The sequence below is a fragment of the Lithobates pipiens genome, unplaced genomic scaffold (genome assembly GCF_037356315.1).
Source record: "Lithobates pipiens isolate NorthernLeopardFrog02 unplaced genomic scaffold, aLitPip1_a1.2 Scaffold_8, whole genome shotgun sequence".
NCBI classification, from domain to species: domain Eukaryota; kingdom Metazoa; phylum Chordata; class Amphibia; order Anura; family Ranidae; genus Lithobates; species Lithobates pipiens.
Genome location: NW_027507903.1, coordinates 595,074,495 through 595,092,953, shown reverse-complemented (window position 1 = coordinate 595,092,953; position 18,459 = coordinate 595,074,495). Strand labels below are relative to the sequence as shown.

The following is an 18,459-nucleotide window of genomic DNA, read 5'->3' as shown; positions in this document are numbered from 1 at the left end:
ACTATTCCGGAATTCCATCCTTCCTTTCATCCATCCGCCCATTATCCAGCCATCCTTCCATCCATTAATTCGCTCATTACCCACTGATCTTTCTATCCTTCCTTCCATCCATTGACCCCCCTATCTAATGATCTGTCCACCCATCCATTCATATCTCCGTCCATTAATCAATCCATCCATCTGTCTGTTCGTCCATCCATTCAATGTTCTATCCAATGTTACTCTATATGTCATGTTGAATGAGGTGATTTCAGTTCCTACCATCATTTCCTGATTGGAGACTGGAGTGGATTCTTGAAACAATCCATTAGGTTTCTGTCCATGTAGCAGCAGCCATTTAACAGAATTACAGGTTACATGTTTGTCAACTTCTACAAGGTTATAGGCCAATGAAAATATCTTGATAAAATAAGCAGTAAGCCTGTGAGAAATATGTAACAATCAGTTCTGATAACCAGAAAAGGTGTGAATAAGATGGATAAATAGATGATAAATGGAGAGATAGATAGATAGATAGATAGATAGATAGATAGATAGATAGATAGATAGATAGATAGATAGATAGATAGATAGATAGATATGTAGCACTGTCCTAGATACACGCTAAGTTAGGTAAATTTAGTAAATTTAGTTCTGGCTCACAGTAATTGGTGTAGATGTGTTCGATTGTTCTGGCTTGTTCTGTGTTTCAGTGGATGCAGGATTAACTGCTTCCCCCTAATTGCCCAAGAAGATAGAGAGCAGGGAGAGTCTAATCACCCGTGGAATATTTATGCAGCTCTGGCCAATACCTGGGAAAGGGTGCCCAGGTGGTGGCTGGGAGGGTATACAAATATTCTGAGACGGAAATCAGAGGGTGTCTTTTTTCCTGTCCTGTTTCCCATTTTCCAATTCTGCTGGAGGCTTACTTTACTGGGAGTTTGCTGAAGTTGACTAAGTGGGTGTCATCTGAGGATCTAGTCTGGTATCAGGGGGTGAAAGTGTCTTGAAGATATTGAAAGGAGGCAACCAATTATCCAAGGGCATTAGTGAGTACAGACTGGTGTGAGAGATCCTGAAGACTGTGTGCTGCTACCATCCCTCCTATGCTAGATATAGATGGGCCCCCCTGTTTGATTCACACCAGAACTACCGAAAAGGGAAAAAGTCTGGCCCAGTGCCACAAATTCTATTAAAATCTTTTGGATCGGAACATGAAAAAATCAAAGGTCCACATTTTGAAGGTTTATATGCAAGTCATTGGCTATAGAAAGGGTATGGGGACCCGGGTACTGCCCTAGGGGACATGTATCAATGCAAAAAGTTTTTAACGACTTATAGACCAGCCGCCGCAGTTGTACTGTGGCAGGTTGGCTCTCCTGGGTGAATCACCGCCATTGCACGTCGGCTGGTTTAAGACTAGGGGGCCACCCGCGATCGCTCCTTAGAGAGACAGAACGGGGATCTGTCAATGTAAAGAGACAGATCCCTGTTCTGTCAGGGGCTGATAGACAGGAAGAAAAAAAATGACATTTAAATTGACACGCTGTTGCAAGCCATTTCTGGCAATAAAAAAAATAATGAAAATAAAAAAAAACAGGCGTGGGGTCCGCCTACCAAGCCCTTCAAATCTGGTAAGGATTTTAATCGGAGCTCCACGCCAAAATATTTTTACAAAACGGCGTGGGGAAAGGGGGGTGACGAGCGAGCCTCCCCTCCTGAATCATACCAGACCACATGCCCTCAACATGGTGGTGGTTTTGGGGATCTATAGGCCTGCAGGTAGGGGGCTTATCAGAATCTGGAATGTTTGATCTGTAAAATCACAAAGGCCAGTGCCACCAGGTGACGTCACCAGGTGGTCCTGCCCCTTACCTATATAAGAACTGTCACCCAGCGGAGCAGGCATTCAGCGGTTAGCCTTCCTGATGCAGAGCATTTGGTTTTATTTTTGAGGTCCGGCGGTGCGGCGAGCATTGTGATTGATGATGGATCTACATCCGGGGACATTTCTTTTCTATATTAAATTTTATTCAATAAGGGAATTGTCAAAAATTGTGCTTTTTTTCTTATTGACACATTTTTGGTGAATGAGTATGGGGTACAGATTTCCAGATTCCAAAAAGCCTGCTGCCAACAAGGTGCTTTAGGGTGAGGGGTAGAGCCCCCCATCAGAAAGCATACCCCATGTTGAGGGCATTTGGCCTGGTATAGTTCAGGGGGGCACTCACTCGCCCTGACTTTTCTGGTCTGCCAGGTTGCATGCTTGGATAAGGGTCTGGTATGGGTCTTGGGGGGACCCAAAGGGCCTGGTATGGATGGATTTTTTTCACTTTTTTCTATTGCCGGAAATGTTTTTTTTTTATTCAGCTATCAGCGGGGAAGCCCATTTACAGCTGGTGATTCATCTGTTTTTAAGGACATGGAGGACAGTATCCTGGCCTCGCTCCTTAACAACCACCTATTCACTGTGCCCTGATTGGGCAAAGCTTTGCCCAATCAGGGCTTAGAATGCACTGTGCAGCACGCAATGCATTGTAGGGCGCTCGGTGGGTGAACATCCCGCTGAGCACCCCACAAATTTGGGTGTTCACCAAACGGGCAAACCGGTCATGTTCAGCCGAACTTTTACTTGGGGGGGAACCGTTCTCCCAGCACCAATGCTAGAGTCAGCATGTTTAAAGAGGACATTGTGTCTGGCGTCTTGAAGAGCTCAGCTCAATAATCTCCCCAGGTCCATCATTTACACGTGCAAGGACTTGGCATACAGTTCTAAAGGAGAAAGTTTAGTGTCCTTAAATTGCTACTAAAAGTTACCGGAGTGTCCTACAATTACCCACTACCTATCTGAGTTCAAGTTTTCATTAAAGCATCCAAAAAAGCATACCCATAGACTTATTAATGGGCCTGAAGTGTGATCAGAATTGTTTGGCTGGCTGAGGTCAATTATCAAAATAGATAGATAGATAGATAGATAGATAGATAGATAGATAGATAGATAGATAGATAGATAGATAGATAGATAGTCAATTATTAACCCAAGGCCTTACAGCCTGACATTTCTGCTTTGAAAGGCAGGGTCAGATTTATCTCACTGCAAATTCTGCTGCTAATGCCCTAACAAGACTAACAGCCTTGGTCATGGCCTACAGTATGTTGGCTATGCAAAAATCCAAACGTGCCAACAGGGAGAGAATACGAGTAAACAACTACCCATAAACCCATCCCTGAAAAGTCAGCCTAAACTACCATAAGAGTCCAGATTTTTGGAAATCCTGTTCCTGACTGGTTCTCACAGTTCTTTACTCACTGGTTCTTTACGTCACAAAATATAAGCATTAGCTTGGAGATACATTTACTTCTGTATGGTTGCATGGTGTGTTATGTTACCCAACACCTGGAATTTTTCCCCTTATATTTAATAGTAAGATTAGACTTAGCTTTAGCCAAAATCATGTAATTGATCGTCATGGGATTCTGGAGCAGCAGTTCCAAAAGGTCTTGATTTCAGAACTTCTGCCACCTTTAAAGTATTTAAGAAGTCAATGTGGAAAGGAAACTAGGGCAGAATTTTTTTTATTTCAAAGGAATAAAACACTTATCTTTTTTTTTTTTCATATTTTAACAAAGGAAACGCATCTTAAACAAGCTGACACCAGTTAGATGTCCCTTTTATTTTAACTGGTCAAAAAAAAAATTAGCAAAAAATTTAGTGTGCTAAAAGTTATAGGAATATTTTGCGGATTTAACATCCAAGGAAAATCAAACTTTTGGGTGATTTGTTTTAATAATCTTGGTGACTGTAACATAAATGATAATACAAACACCATGGTAATTTAGAAGGATATAGGTCAATAGGAATTGCTTCTGAAGTACAGTATGTGGTCATAACGCTCCTTGATTCTACCTATCCTCAAACTAATATAGATCATGGTGCGTTATCCCATGCTGTACTTATGAGAAAAAATACAATGTAAAAGTACCAACGTGCCTACACAATAATAGTTCAAGAGGTGAGTAAATAACATACCATATGCTTCCAGGAGAGGTAATCGTTTGTCCATAGGAGAAGTCTGATTTCTGGAATGTTAGCTGATTAGTTATACCTTTAAAGAGGAAAGCAAAACCCATATATTTTGGTACAGCGACATATGCAGTTTTCAGTTCATTAACAATCCATCACTACTCCTAAAGCAACCCTCACTGCTATAGGAATAGTGATGGATTGTGAAGCTGATGCATGGTAGCATATTAACACAATTCTAGGATCAGCCCATTTAAAAGAGCCATTTTAATTTTAAGCACTGTCAATTGAGTTGGGTCACCATCAGGTTGAAGTTATGACAGAATATAAGTACAGTACTATTCGAGGACACTAGTTTGCTTTTAATTTTATACTAAGATTCATTCAGCTCATACAGAAATTCAGAAACATTGCTTTTTTTTTTAATTCCATTTCACATCTTCAGACTATAGTCGTGGTCCTTAAGTCTCTTATTAACTTGAGCCATGTGGCTTACATATCCTCTAACCAAGGATACAGATCAGTTCTTTACATCTTCAGATTACAGTAATGCCACACCTTCAGTGATTTGTTTTGGACTTTGTGTTGGTTCATCTTATATATAATTTATTTCACATATATTTTTTTTTTTCCTTCCATTTAGTATGTTTGCAAGCACATTATTGATTTTACTTTTTTATACCATCAGTGTGAGTTTGTATATTTAGTTTATATATTTTTTTCAAGTTTATCTCTCTTGTTTTGAGTGCACTCAGCAGCGATGGATATTTGTAATTTTGTCACTAATAGAGTTAATAATGCGGATGAATTTTTTTCATTCCCCAATGTCAGCTCTGATCTTAGTCATGACTTCAAGGTTCTTAAAAATGCTTTAGAGAAGCAAATTAGGACCTGGTGGGATGTCTTTACCCTGACTCAATATGTCAAGGATGGCATCACCCCCAGAAGACTCAGATGGGACTTAGCTCCCAATGATGATATGATTGGAAAGGAATTGGAAGACGAATGGTTTTCTTTTTTCAATCTTGCTGAAAAGAAACTACTAGAACTGTTGATTTCACGTAAAGACAGGAAGTTAAAAAACCTAGAGGCCAATATTAATGCTGTTAAGGCCAAACTTATACCATTTGAAGAGTCAGCAGAATTTAAAGAAAAGATGAAAAATCTACAGGACTTTGTAGTTAAAGTTGACAAAGAAACCCAGAAGAAAAAGATTAAAAAATATGTTACAGACACTAATGACTATAAAGCTAATAAGGATTACAAAAGGCAGGAGGCCGATTTTACGGAAGAAGACACATCTTTGGCTTCAATGGTTGACATGGTTACTGTCCCTGTAACACCTTATACTCTTTACAATGGGCCAACTCAACAGGACCAACAGGGTATTATTGATACTAGACCCCTGGTTGATTATAATATGTATAGTGTACCCACATTTAACCGTTATGGTTCCCTACAACAGGAAAAGTATCATGTTTCTGATACTTATGACCAACAATATTATGGTGGCAATCGAGGTTGGAACAGTCCTAATTGGACTCCGCCTCAATCTAGAGGTGGTCCACCTCCTAGACCCCAAAGATGACACTGCAGTGCCAATCTTATGGGGGATTTTAAGAAACGGGGGTATGGTAGACCACCAGGCAGGGAGAGAGGATCCACACAGCCCATAGGGAGGGGGAGGGGCCAATATACCCAGGCGAATGGAGGAGGGGAGTGGAAACCTTGGTATCCAGTGGCACCCCCAGACCCCAAGGAGGGGAACCAAGTGTAAGACATGGAGAGGTTGTAGAGGAGGCAAAACCAAAAAGAAAGAGAAAGACCTAAGGCAGGGCATTTTTAATTTAAGTGGTGCCAATTTTACTTTGGATGAGTTGAAAGTTTTAGAGTTGGGTCTTAAATTTGCCTCTGATAAGGATCTTAACAAATTTGATATTTTTATTGATTTTCAGAAATTCATGAGGAAACTAAATATCAAGAAACATTTTAGTAAAGTTACACCACATATAGGAAAGGAAGCATCAGATTATAGCAACACAAATTTGAGGAATAACTCAGTTTTCAATCCCAGAAATCCCAATAGCCATTTTTTGGAGATATTTAAATCATTGGTACAACATGATTTAGAGGATTTATCTATTAAACCTGGTAGGCGAAAAACTGACATTGAAAGGGGTATTAAACTACTGGAGAAAAATAAACAGATTGTCATTAGGAGTGCAGATAAGGAATGGGGCCTTGTTATTCTCAACAAATCTGACTACCTAACAGAACTAGTTCATGATGCTGAGACTTATGACAAATTGGTAGACTTGTGCACAACGGAAAATTTCATTTGGTTTCGATTCGTTGTCATTCGTAAAATACATCATTTCGTTCTGTTATATTCGTTATGTTACATTAATACGTTTTCGGATAATTTGTTATTATTCGTAGAGTGTCTAATTCATTTGTTCGTATTCGTTGAAATTCGCTATTTATGTATGTATAGACATTCGTGATAATGATTCGTAGTTTGGAAAGTCGTTTGTTTATTGAATCTTTTAACACACACAATGACAACGTCTCTTCTCCTCATCTCAAATACAATACAACACCCTTCTAACTCAGTTCTCAGGAATGCACTTTGCCAGTAATCCATCCTCCGGCACAAAATTAATTAGCTGATTGGACTATAAGATTTACTTTGAGCTGACCTTTTGTTTCATTAGATCTTTAAAGAATTACCGAATCAAGTCGAATTTATTCGAATTCATTGGTTATATTTCTTTCGTATTCGTTGTTATTCGTTATTTTTTATTAAGATGCAAAATTCGGCCGAATTTCGATTCGTTATGAAACGAATTGCACAAGCCTACAAATTGGGGGCAACCCAAACAACAAGTTTAAAGCTAAGCTGAAACGTCTGGTTAAAAGTGCTCAGGATGAAGGTTTTGTTACCAAGAAGGAGGCCAGATATCTGGTGCCGGATGCTCCACAGGTACCAGTTATCTACCAATTACCTAAAAATCAATAAGAATCCTGTCAAATCACCAGGTAGACCCATTGTTAGTGGGGTAGACTCTTTGCCAGAGTTGTTAAATATCTGGATTTTTTTCTCCAGCCGCTGGCACAGAGTTGTCCAGCTTACCTTAAAGATAGTAGAAATCTTATGGAGCTATTACAGCATGTAGAGGTTGACGAGGGCCATCTTTTGGTCAGTATTGATGTTAATTCTTTGTATACCAATATTCAGCAAAAACATGCTATAAAAGCTGTGGTTTTGGCTCTGAACAAGACAAAAATGAAAAACAAACAAAAAGATTTTCTTGTCCATGTCCTCGATTTGGCCATGAGTCACAACTTTTTTTGGCATGATAAGCAGTTTTTCAGGCAAAAGAGGGGAGTGGCCATGGGGGCTAAGTATGCCCCGTCAGTGGCCAACCTCTTCATGAGTTATTGGGAAAAGGATGCCATCTTTAGCTGTAATATACCCTAGCTTAAGCGCTATAAGCGCTACATTGATGACATTATTGTCATTTGGGCCGGATCAAAAGAGTCATTTTCACAATTTTTGTCGAAAATTGGTGAGAACACATATGGAATATCCTTCTCAGCAGTCTCCGACTATCAGAGCATCAATTTTCTAGATCTAGTAGTTTTCAAAGATAACCATCAACTGTTCACAAAAACTTTTTTAAGGAGTTGGATAGAAATGGTTACATTTCTCTGGGGAGTTGCCATCATCCTCGATGGCTTAGTACTATCCCTAAGAGTCAATTCATAAGAGTTAGGCACAATTGTGCTAGAATTGAAGATTTTGACCTACAGGCTAAGGTTCTTTTTGATAGATTTGTCGAAAAGGGCTATACCCCACATGCATTGAATAAAACTTTATCAACAGTTAGAAGTTTGAACCAAGATTATCTTTTTAAAACAAAGGAGGTTAATAAGAGAGATTTTGGGATTGCTTTCATGACTGGTTATACCCGCCAACATAGACAAGTAGAACGTATCATTCGATAATATTGGCATCTCCTGCTCAAAGATAATGATTTATCTAAGATGCTACCTAGCAAACTCCAGTTTATTTATACCAAACCTCCTACCTTAAGGCTCAACCTGGCACATAATGTTGTGGACCCTCCAAAGAAGTTGTGTACTTTCTTGGATCAGGTTGGTTTCTTCAGCCGTGGGAGATGTGTCCTTTGTAGAACATCTAAACACAGGTTCAGGAAAACCACCAAATTCACAGCCCGTTCCATGGGGAGTCTTTTAAAAACAACAAATTCATCACGTGTGACACCACCCATGTCACCTACCTCCTGTCCTGTCTATGTGGGCTGCAATACGTGGGTAGGACCACTAGGGAACTGGGAGTGAGATTAAGAGAACATGTGAATAGGATTAGAAAGAGTTATAAGCACCATAGTTTGTCCAACCACTTTAGACTTTTCCATGGAAGGGACCCTAGTGGTCTCACCTTCTGTGGTATTGATAGAGTGGAGGGACATTGGAGAGGTGGTAATCTCAAGCGAGCCATCTCTCGTAATGAGACCCAGTGGATCCATCATCTCAAAACTATGAGCCCCTGGGGATGAACATCGAATTATATCTGAATTGTTTCCTGTCCAATTTTTTATATTTTAAATATTTTATAATATACATTATTTATATCGCTTTCATTGTATTTGTATTATTATTATTGCTTTTTTTTGTCCTCATATCTATTTTTATTTTCATTTATTTTTATTCTATTTTATTTTATTTTTTATGTATTTATTATTAGTTTCAATAGTAAACCGGAATTTACGTTCATGGTTTCCTTGGAAATTGTTTGATGTGATCAAAGCAGAAACATGGTGTTTTGTCTCTCCTATGGACATTTTTTAATCCTTAGGAGCGACATTTTTTATCCAACCAACAATATGGCCGTTGTGCTCATGTTGATTGGGTATATGGAGGGGCTTTTACTCCTCCGCCCTTTATTTAAGCTGGCTCAGCCTACCGGAAACTAGGTCCTTGATGATGCCCTGTGGGAGGGCGAAACGTTGATGCTGTTTCCGGGAATACTGACGTCAGTTCCGGTCGTTTGGAACGCACATTTGGAATACACGCTACTAACGATGGTTTCTTACGATCTGTTCCATGCTTAATGCTTGTTTAATCCCTTTGTTTTGTAAGTACCCATCCTTTGTTTAAATAAAACAATTTTTTGATGGTACTTCACTATAAGTTCCCCCTTTTTTACTTCTGGGTACGTGTCTATTTGGCTCAAACTCTTCATTGAGAAACCCTGGATCTGCTGACCTGGCTTTCCACACCATCCTAAAGACATCCATACCAAGCCTTAACTGAAAAGCTGGGGGTCAGGTGGATCTGGTGAGTGGGGACTCTTAAAGCGGGAGTCCGCCAGGAGTTCCGCCATTTTTTTTTTTAAAAGCCAGCAGCTACAAATACAGCAGCTTAAAATAAGGACACTTACCCGCCCAGCGCGCCCGCGATGTCGGCACCCGAAGCCGATCTCTCGATCATCTCTCGGGTGCTGCCGCCGCCATCTTGGGTATGGGAATCAGGAAGTGGAGCCTTTCAGCTTCATTTCCCGTATCCCTACTGCGCATGCGCGAGTCGCGCTGCGCAATAAGGATGGACCCGCTGCCTCTGGGATCTGTGTGTTTCCCAGCAGGCAGCGGGGGACTTTCGGAAAGGGGCGTAGATGTACGCCCCTTTCCGCAGAGAGCTATCCCGGAAGTGGGTGCAGATACCTGTACTGTACAGGTACCTGCACCCCCCTCCCCCTGAAAGGTGCCAATTGTGGTGCCGGAGGGGGGGGATTCCAATGAGCGGAAGGTCCACTTTAGGGTGGACCTCCGCTTTAAGGAGGTGTTGTGCACCTGAAGTTTCTATTCATTCACTTTTGATTGGAGCACCTTCAGTGATTTGTTTTGGACTTTGTGTTGGTTCATCTTATATATAATTTTTTTTCACATATATATTTTTTTACTTCCATTTAGTATGTTTGCGAGCGCTGTATTTATATGTCTTATGGTTTTCAAGTGATTAGCACTTTGTGTATAGCAGTTGCAATTGTTCTCACATTATTGATTTAACTTTTTTATACCATCAGCGTGAGTTTGTATATTTAGTTTATATTTATATTTTTCAAGTAATGCCGCTTATGTCTCTCCCTTACTTGCTTGCAGCCTCCAATAAGAGACCATACCCATTAACCCCCCTAGCGGTAATCCCGAGTCTGGCTCGGGATAGAAATATACTGATAGGAGCGGTAACCCTGAGCCAGACTCGGGATGGCTTCGCTCGATGCAGGGGAGGACACAGGGATCGTTACTCACCTTGTCCCCTGGATCCAGCGATGTCCGCCGCGCTGTGCGATCGAGCCGTCCTGCGCTCGATTCACAGTGCCAAATGCCGCTGAGCTCTGTTCCCTGTGACGTTATGGCGCACGGGAGCGGAGAACGGCGGCAAATTCAAAAAAGTTAAAACACACTAAACACACACAGCACTGTAATCTTACAGATTACAGTGCTGTATTAAAAAATACACACCCCCTTTGTCCCTAGTGGTTTGTGCAATGCCCTGCATGTACTTTTATATTATAAATACTGTTTTTTACTGCCTGGAATTTGGAGATTGTCCATAGCAACCAAAAAGTGTAAATTTTTCAGTATTTTAGGATTTTATTACATTATTGAATAAATGTTATTATTCTTTATTATATTATAAACTTTATCATACCCGGGATGTCTGCTAGACTCTGGTTTGAACAGATTTAAGAGCGTTATTCCTAAGAATTACAGGACTACAAAATAAAAGCCAGATTTCCATGCAAAATAATTGTACCACTTTCAGCACCTAATTCCAGACTGAATCATACCGCCAGGGAGGTTAAGATACTAAAAATCCATCAAAAAAGTGTAATTTTGGAATAATGTTCACAGCAGAAGGGCAGACCTTAGAACTCAAACACAGAACTCATTACCGGAGTCCTTAAGATTCCAGCAACTACAAAAACATAGATGCAAATTCTGAGTGAAGTGACTATTTACCTGAGGTTATGTAATGCTGTTCAGCAGTTTCTGTAGGCTCTTGGATTTTATGCTATTCAAAAATTTTTACATTGAAACATTTTATTTTGAAATTGGCACTCATGCAGAAAAGCATGGGTAAAGACCCACCTTCCACTAATTTTTTGTACCTTTGTATGGTTAATGTCAGGACCCAGATCTAAACCCAGGAGCTCTGTTGATCCCTTGGACAATCTTACTTGTTATCTTGTTTCTAGTGAACCTTGAACTCCTTGCTCCTACCATGAACTTCTTACTTAAACAATGCCTTTGCATTTCCTGTCTCTCTGATTACTGTGCTCTTATCCGGCCAGTATATGCTCCCTGCGCTCCTACTGCCATCCATATCGCCAGGAATATTTTACATTTTAATAGCAATTTTTAAGTTTAAAAGGAATGCATTAAAATTATCAATTTCTGACTGGCAATGCAGTTTGGCTAATTTTCAGCATAGCTCAGGCAGATTTCTGAATACCACAATAACCAAATGGTTATCATTATTTAAAAAGACACGGTCAACTTGCCCATGCAACGCACCCACCATCCGATACTCACCCACATTCCTTTACTACTTTACTACTAGCAGACCCTCTGTCCCTCCTTCCCTCCATTTGAACCTCATCCGCATGTTTATTGTGAACCTACTGCTGACCAGTAACATTTAAAGCCTGGTTAACTTAAGTGGTATAAGCCGATTTAAGGCCGCGTACACACGAGAGGATTGTCCGCCCAACTTAGTCCGCTGAACCGTGTTTCAGCGGACAATCCGCTTGTGTGTGGGCTTCAGCGGACTTTTTCAGCGGACTGTCTGACGAACAAAGTCTTACGGAATTTCTGTAATTTTGTCCGTCCAAACTTGGTTTCAGCGGACAGTCCGCTCGTGAGTAGGCAAGTATGGCGCATGCTCAGAAAGGATTTCGACGGCGAAGGTTGCATTGCAGTGTATTGGACGTCGAATTTCTAGTCCCGTCGTACATGCTGTACACGTCATCGCGCAAGTTTTCAGCGGACTGTTCGTTCATGTGTGTGGTCAAGTCCGTTCATTCAAAAGTTGGACGGACTGTCTGTCGGATTGTCTGCCGAACTTAGTTGGGCGGATAATCCGCCCGTGTGTACGCGGCCTTAGTCTACTGCTTCTGGTAAGCCTTCATTCAATTGGTGGCGGTTCTTCTCACAAGACTCTCTCTCTTTTAATTTTTTTTATTTTATTTCTATTTGATGTCATCTGTTCCATTGATGCGTCTGAGGTTTCAACATACTGACAACGTTTACTGATGCCAGGACTTTTTTCGATTCAATTTTCTTTTTTCCCTGTCACATAATATTTTTATTATTTTCATTTGCTGGACATTATTCACATGTTTGTACTTATTTTGCGGAGTATTGGTCACATTTAATACCACCACTTCCTAATTTGTTTATATAAGCAATGCATTTTTCTTTTTGGGTTTATTTTGCTGTTTGTCTTCGGCTGTGCTAGCTGCTTTATATACTTTATTTTATAACACAGCGCTGTATATTTTTTGATATTTTTATACTACTAGCAAGTGACCTGGTCCCTTGTGGCAATGCTTGTTTCTAGCAGCCAAGTCCATATATGCATAATACATATCTCAGATATACAGTAGCAGCCAGTTTACGCTACTAGTGATAGAGATGATCAAAGAGCCAGGCACATGATTGTGAACAAGGATGCCTTTGAAAAATGTAGAGATCCGGCCGCTACCCTAAAACGGTGATGGAATTTGGCTACTAGTGATAGGCTTTCTTTTTATTAATTTGGTTAATAAACTTTCAAAAACAAGTTTTCAAACAAAGAAAGTAAAGTTTTAAATGTCTGGTGGGAGGTTGGATTCTGTTCATTCAAGCATTATACTGTGCAAGTAATATAAAATGATAAACACTTCCATGGCACGAGTAGACCTTTAGGGTTTTCATAGGCCAAAGCCTGCTGTGGATGAATAGGTTTTAAATTCAGTGAATAGAGGAAAACCTATCTGTAGACAAAATGAAGGAACTATTCCAATATTTGGGTTCACACTACAACACCCAGACTCTCACCAGATAGTATATGCTGGATGGCTTCATTCCTGCGGTTCAATTGTAATTTGCCCCACTGGTGTGTAGTGTCCAAATAAAAAATTGCCATCACAGGGGCAGTCAGAGCCACGATGTTGCTTTCTCCATTTCCTTTCACCTCTTTGATCAGGTGATCCAAGTGGGCTCCATCTATACCTGTCTTCACCATGTCAATTAAGGGTTGAGCTGGATCATCAATAAAACATAAATACATGTAAAATACATATATACTGAATATACCACATACACACAATAATTTTAACATGTCTGACAATTTATGTTTTTTAGTATTTCACACAGCATATTATGAATGATTTAACATACTATCAGGGCTTGGCCTTCAAGTCTTCTCAATCTTGGGAATTCAAAGAGAAGCCGCTGCACGTGTTTCGTAAGCACACTTCATAATATTGTAAAGAGTATTTTAACTTGACTATAAAAGAGCAAATTGACAGGTTCTCTTGATATTCCCCCCCCCCCTTCCATTTCCCACAGATACTTACTTCCCCTATATTCCCTCAAATCTCTTTAAACTCTGCATATGCTTTGTCTCTTTCAGAGATAGAGCTCACACAAGGCTAATAACCTTCTTCCTACCCCCAAGTAACAGTGATCAGCCATGATGATTGGTCAATTAGTCCTGAGCACTGCATCTGAAAGGAAGAAGGTTACATGCTACCCCATACCTGGAAGTACAGGATATATCACAGTATGAGTGTGGACAAATGGAACATCTGGAGAGTGTAACAAAGGTAACGTCCAGAGGCAGACGTGCTGACATCATCAAGATACAGCGTAGGGGTGGGCTGACGATTGCATGCTGGCCGGCAATTTTTATGGTCTTTTTTACTGCTTTGTATGTAAGTGTAATTCTTTATTTGTATTAAACATTTGCTATATGGAATTATGCTATGGTGAGTCTTCTTTCCATTTCTCTGGGACCTTGAGTATTGCCTACTTGCTTCACCTGCTGAGGTTGATGGTCCCGGCCTGTCCTATTAATTAAGAGAACCAATGGTGACCATGGTTTGAGGAGGTGATGCGGAGGTTTATTATTGGCATGAAATGGCTTGCCTTTTGGTAAGCATATATTTAGTGTGGTGGCAGTCACGATCATTGGTGTTTTCTGTCTGCACGGAAGATTTATTTATTTAGTTATTTATCTATTTAACATTTATAATTATTTATTCATTTTTATGAATTTGTATTATATAATTATATATACATTTTTCACCGGACTATTTTCACTTCACTGGACTTCTTTCATCACTGGAATATTTTGTTATTTATTTATTTTTATTAATATTTGGTATCAATTTATACTTTGCCCATATAAATTATGTAATGTCTGATTAATTTTATTGAGGGTTTTGACACTATCATGGTAATTAATTATTTCTAGGTGTTTTACCCTATTGATACACATCACTCCATTTATGTGCAAAGCTTTTTCTTTTGTTTATTTATTGCTTACCTTGCATTATGAAAGTTGTGTAAGTGTTTGCTTTATGGTCAAAGTCATCCACGGAATCCAGTACTGTCATTTTTTCAACCTGTACACCATCTGTAGAAGAACTCCACAATTCAGTCTTACAAAACAAAATAGATATGTGTTGTGTCATCACAATGGAGCACATAATGCAATACCAAGCCAAAGTTGCATGCATGTTAATGATGCATTATCTTAGAATGTTCAAAATATCTTTACACCCAATATACCCTCACACGGCATGGACGGTAGTCATGGGTAAAATCATACAAAGAACTATCCAGAACTGACCCATATACTTTGGTTAATCAATACCTGGTCTCTGGGCTTCCAAGAGTTTCTTCCCAATTGACTTACTAGAGAAGTGACATTACAATTCCCAATCAAACTGTGTGTAAGAGTAGAGGTTATTGCTGAAGAAGTAGACAAAGGCATCAGGGGCTGTACAGTGCTCCCCTTATCTCCATGTGGCCAGTGGCCACACACTTCTCAGATGAAGAGAGAGTAACAAAGTCTACCAAATGTACTGGGAGTAGGGGAAAGATGTGTGATGAAGTCAGCATGGGCTCTATACAAGGCAAAGTAACATGTTGACTTGGATTCTGCCCTCTTCAGTTGCACAAACTTTCCTTTGCTGCCATGTAATTTAGCAACTGGAAAAAAAGAATAGCAACTCTGGATTGGCTTCAGCTCACACCAAATGTTGGTTATGTGATGAGGACTTTCCCCAGGCCCATGTGAAAACACAGGGTTAAGCATCAAGCATCAGCATTGTAAAATGGATTAATTCACAGGCTCCTCCATTCCATTGCATCCAATATCTTAACAATGTGATGAGGAAAGCAAGAGAAGGTGAGTATATACTGCTCAGGGGTGGGAATAAAGCAGACCTGTTGTATTGCCCATTGTGAGCAAAGCACAAGAATGGTTTAACGTCATGCTATTTTGGTTTTGGGTAGATACCAGTGGGTGAAGTTAATTTTTGGCTTTTTATTTATCCCATGAAGACTCTGATAAAAAGATTTTTTGTCAATGCCCCTCCCTTGCAGACTGCAGCAATAATGCCAAAATGAAATCAACGTTTTTTAAAGAGCTGTATTTAATATATGACATACAAACCTTTTCCTTTCACAGATGGCTCAAGTACAATTGATTGTGTAGTGTTCATCAAGTGTCCTTTTGGCTGAAATAAATAAAAGTAACTGTGAGAAGCAATTGTGGGAAGAGCCCTCCTAAAGTTGTGCAGTGATTTTCATTTTGCACCTGCTCCTGTTTGAGCGTCTGCCCTGAATGCTGCCAATCCATGTTTAAAGCTATTACAGAGCCTTCCTTCTTGGCAAAAAATCATTCCCATGTCTTCCCAAGTAGTACCATTTATCCTTTGGATCATTCAGCCAAGTGGGGACCCAGACTAATCTTCAAAGCTTTTCCACTACCTGACTCTGCTCCAAAGACCCTGCATCCAATTTCTGTTTCTGAGATATTGCACTTAAAACTGCTCTATATGTTCAGCTCTTTGAAGAGCTCCAGAAATCCTGCAACTCTAACCCAGAAGTCTTGTACCCTGCCCCAACTGTTCATGCACCTTGAATTTGCTCCAGAAGTCCAGTTATTCCAGAAGTCGTGCACCGTGTCTTTGTTTCAGTAGGTTTGCACACCCACTCTCCTCCAAAAACTTTCAAATTGCATTAGGAACCCTGGGTCAGGTAACCTGGAACCTGGAAATACCTAGGTGGGTGTCAACATACAAATCAGGACCTAGACCATACAATCTGCCTAATTGAGGAGTGTGGTTGTATGTTGTCAAGAGGCCCAGGCCTTCTAGTGACTTATGTTACCACACATGAAACCCAATTCCTCAAGTCAGTCAAGGCCAGGGTTGCCAACTGTCAGTAAATTTATGAACAGTTTGTAAAACTATAATTTTTGCATCTGTCCGTGAATGTCCGTTACGGACATGCAGTCTGCATGTCCGTAACAGACACCCATTGACAGATGCAAAAATTACGGATTTTACAAACTGTTTGTCAATTTACTGACAGTTGACAACCCTGGCCTTGACTGACTTGAGGAATTGGGTTTCAGTATTGAGTTGATTATGGGGCACAGTCTTCCAGCAACCCTTTGAGACTGGGTTCACACATATGGGATTTGGATGCGTATTACCGAGCATCAAATTTGCATGACAGGCAAGTGTGACTGACTTTCAATGGAGTCGCTTCAAATATGTCCGGGGCGGCCACGGTCCCTATTGAAAAAGGATCTGGTGTGTGTTTGGGTCTGGTTCAGGTGAGAATTCACGCAAAAATTCAGACCTGAATCGCACCTGAACCGATGAACAGAAGAAATGTCACCAGCACACAGAGGATGTCCAAAAGTTGGGTCCAAAGCTTTATTGAAGATCACATAGTTACAGCAGTGTAGCAACGTTTCAGATCCTCAAAGGACCCCTTCATCAGACATGTGATGATAAAGGGGTCCTTTGAGGCTTCGGAATGTTGCTACACTGCTGTAACTATGTGATCTTCAATAAAGTTTGGACCCATTTTTTGGAGATCCTCGGTGTGCTCGTGACATGACTTCAGTTTGACTTTTGACGGTTCCAGCCGTTGGTCTCTACAGCACCCATCTATTTACACAGCCACTGCTGCAGGAATATATGCATTTGGATTAAGTACACTTGAACCTGCGAACAGACACGCACCGGACCCCAGGCATGAACCCGCAGCTGCACATGTGTGAACCCGGCCTGAAGCACTCTGCACTGGTGGGGGGAAATCATGTGAAGAAGGACACTTTTTATGTAAAGAAGATGGAAAATGTGATGTGAAATACTCATAAGAATTCTCCCGTTGGATTACTTTAAGTGGCAGACTAGAACAAAGGGACAGTGAGGGATGTGTTAAAGCAATAAAAATGGCATGTTTCAGGCAGACAATTATTTTCAACATTTGGTTAAATAAAGACAATTGCAGTAGCTCTTTAACCTCACAAAAGATTAAACTCTTTACTGGTAGAAATAATGAGGCCCCATTCACACTTGGCCAAATCAAGTGGGGATCAGTGCAAAACACACAACTAGGGATGAGCCGGACACCCCCCGGTTCGGTTCGCACCAGAACTTTCGAACGGACCCCAAGTTCGTACGAACTTTAGAACCCCATTGAAGTCTATGGGACTCGAACGTTCGAAATTAAAAGTGCTAATTTTAATGGCTAATATGCAAGATACTGTCCTAAAAAGGGTTTGGGGACCTGGCTCCTGCCCCAGGGGACATGGGTCAATGCCTAAAATGCTTTTAAAAATGGCCGTTTTGGCGGGAGCACTGATTTTAATGACGATTAAAGTGAAAAAAAAGTGAAATATTCCTTTAAATATGGTGCCTGGGGGTGTCTGTAGTATGCCTGTGAAGTGCCACGTGTTTCCCGTGTTTAGAACAGTCCCTGAACAAAATGACATTAAACGGAAATAACACCATTTAAAACTGCTTGCGGTTTTAATGTTATATCTGGTTCCTGCAATATGGTTGAAAATCATTGAGAAAAATGGCATGGGTAGCCCTCCCTGCCCATTACCAGCCTATTTGGGTCTTGTACGCATATTAAGGGGAACCCAGTACCCATATTAAAAAAAGGAAATGCGTGTGGCCCCCAGGCCCTATATACTCAGAACAGCAGTATACAGGCGGTGCAAACAAGACAGGGACTGTGTAGGTTTGTTGTGTTAAGTTGAATCTGTTTGTAATTTTCAACTGGTACATTTTTAAAGTGTAGCTCCAGTCAAAAAAACAATTTTTAAGCTTTTTGGAAAACATAGGGAAG

The 18,459-nt window shown here is 40.4% G+C and overlaps 1 protein-coding gene across 2 annotated transcripts in view; it reads right to left on the bottom strand.

The window, feature by feature from the left end:
• LOC143961249 (A.superbus venom factor 1-like) overlaps positions 1–18,459 on the bottom strand; it is a 251,857-nt gene that overhangs the window by 127,665 nt on the left and 105,733 nt on the right. For both annotated transcript variants that reach the window (XM_077470484.1, XM_077470485.1), the window contains exons 21-25: positions 15,758–15,821; positions 14,624–14,713; positions 13,132–13,335; positions 4,010–4,085; positions 262–421 (exon numbers count right to left, since the gene is read on the bottom strand). In XM_077470484.1, the coding sequence (XP_077326610.1) occupies positions 262–421; positions 4,010–4,085; positions 13,132–13,335; positions 14,624–14,713; positions 15,758–15,821 (594 nt within the window). The remainder of the gene's footprint in view (positions 1–261; positions 422–4,009; positions 4,086–13,131; positions 13,336–14,623; positions 14,714–15,757; positions 15,822–18,459) is intronic.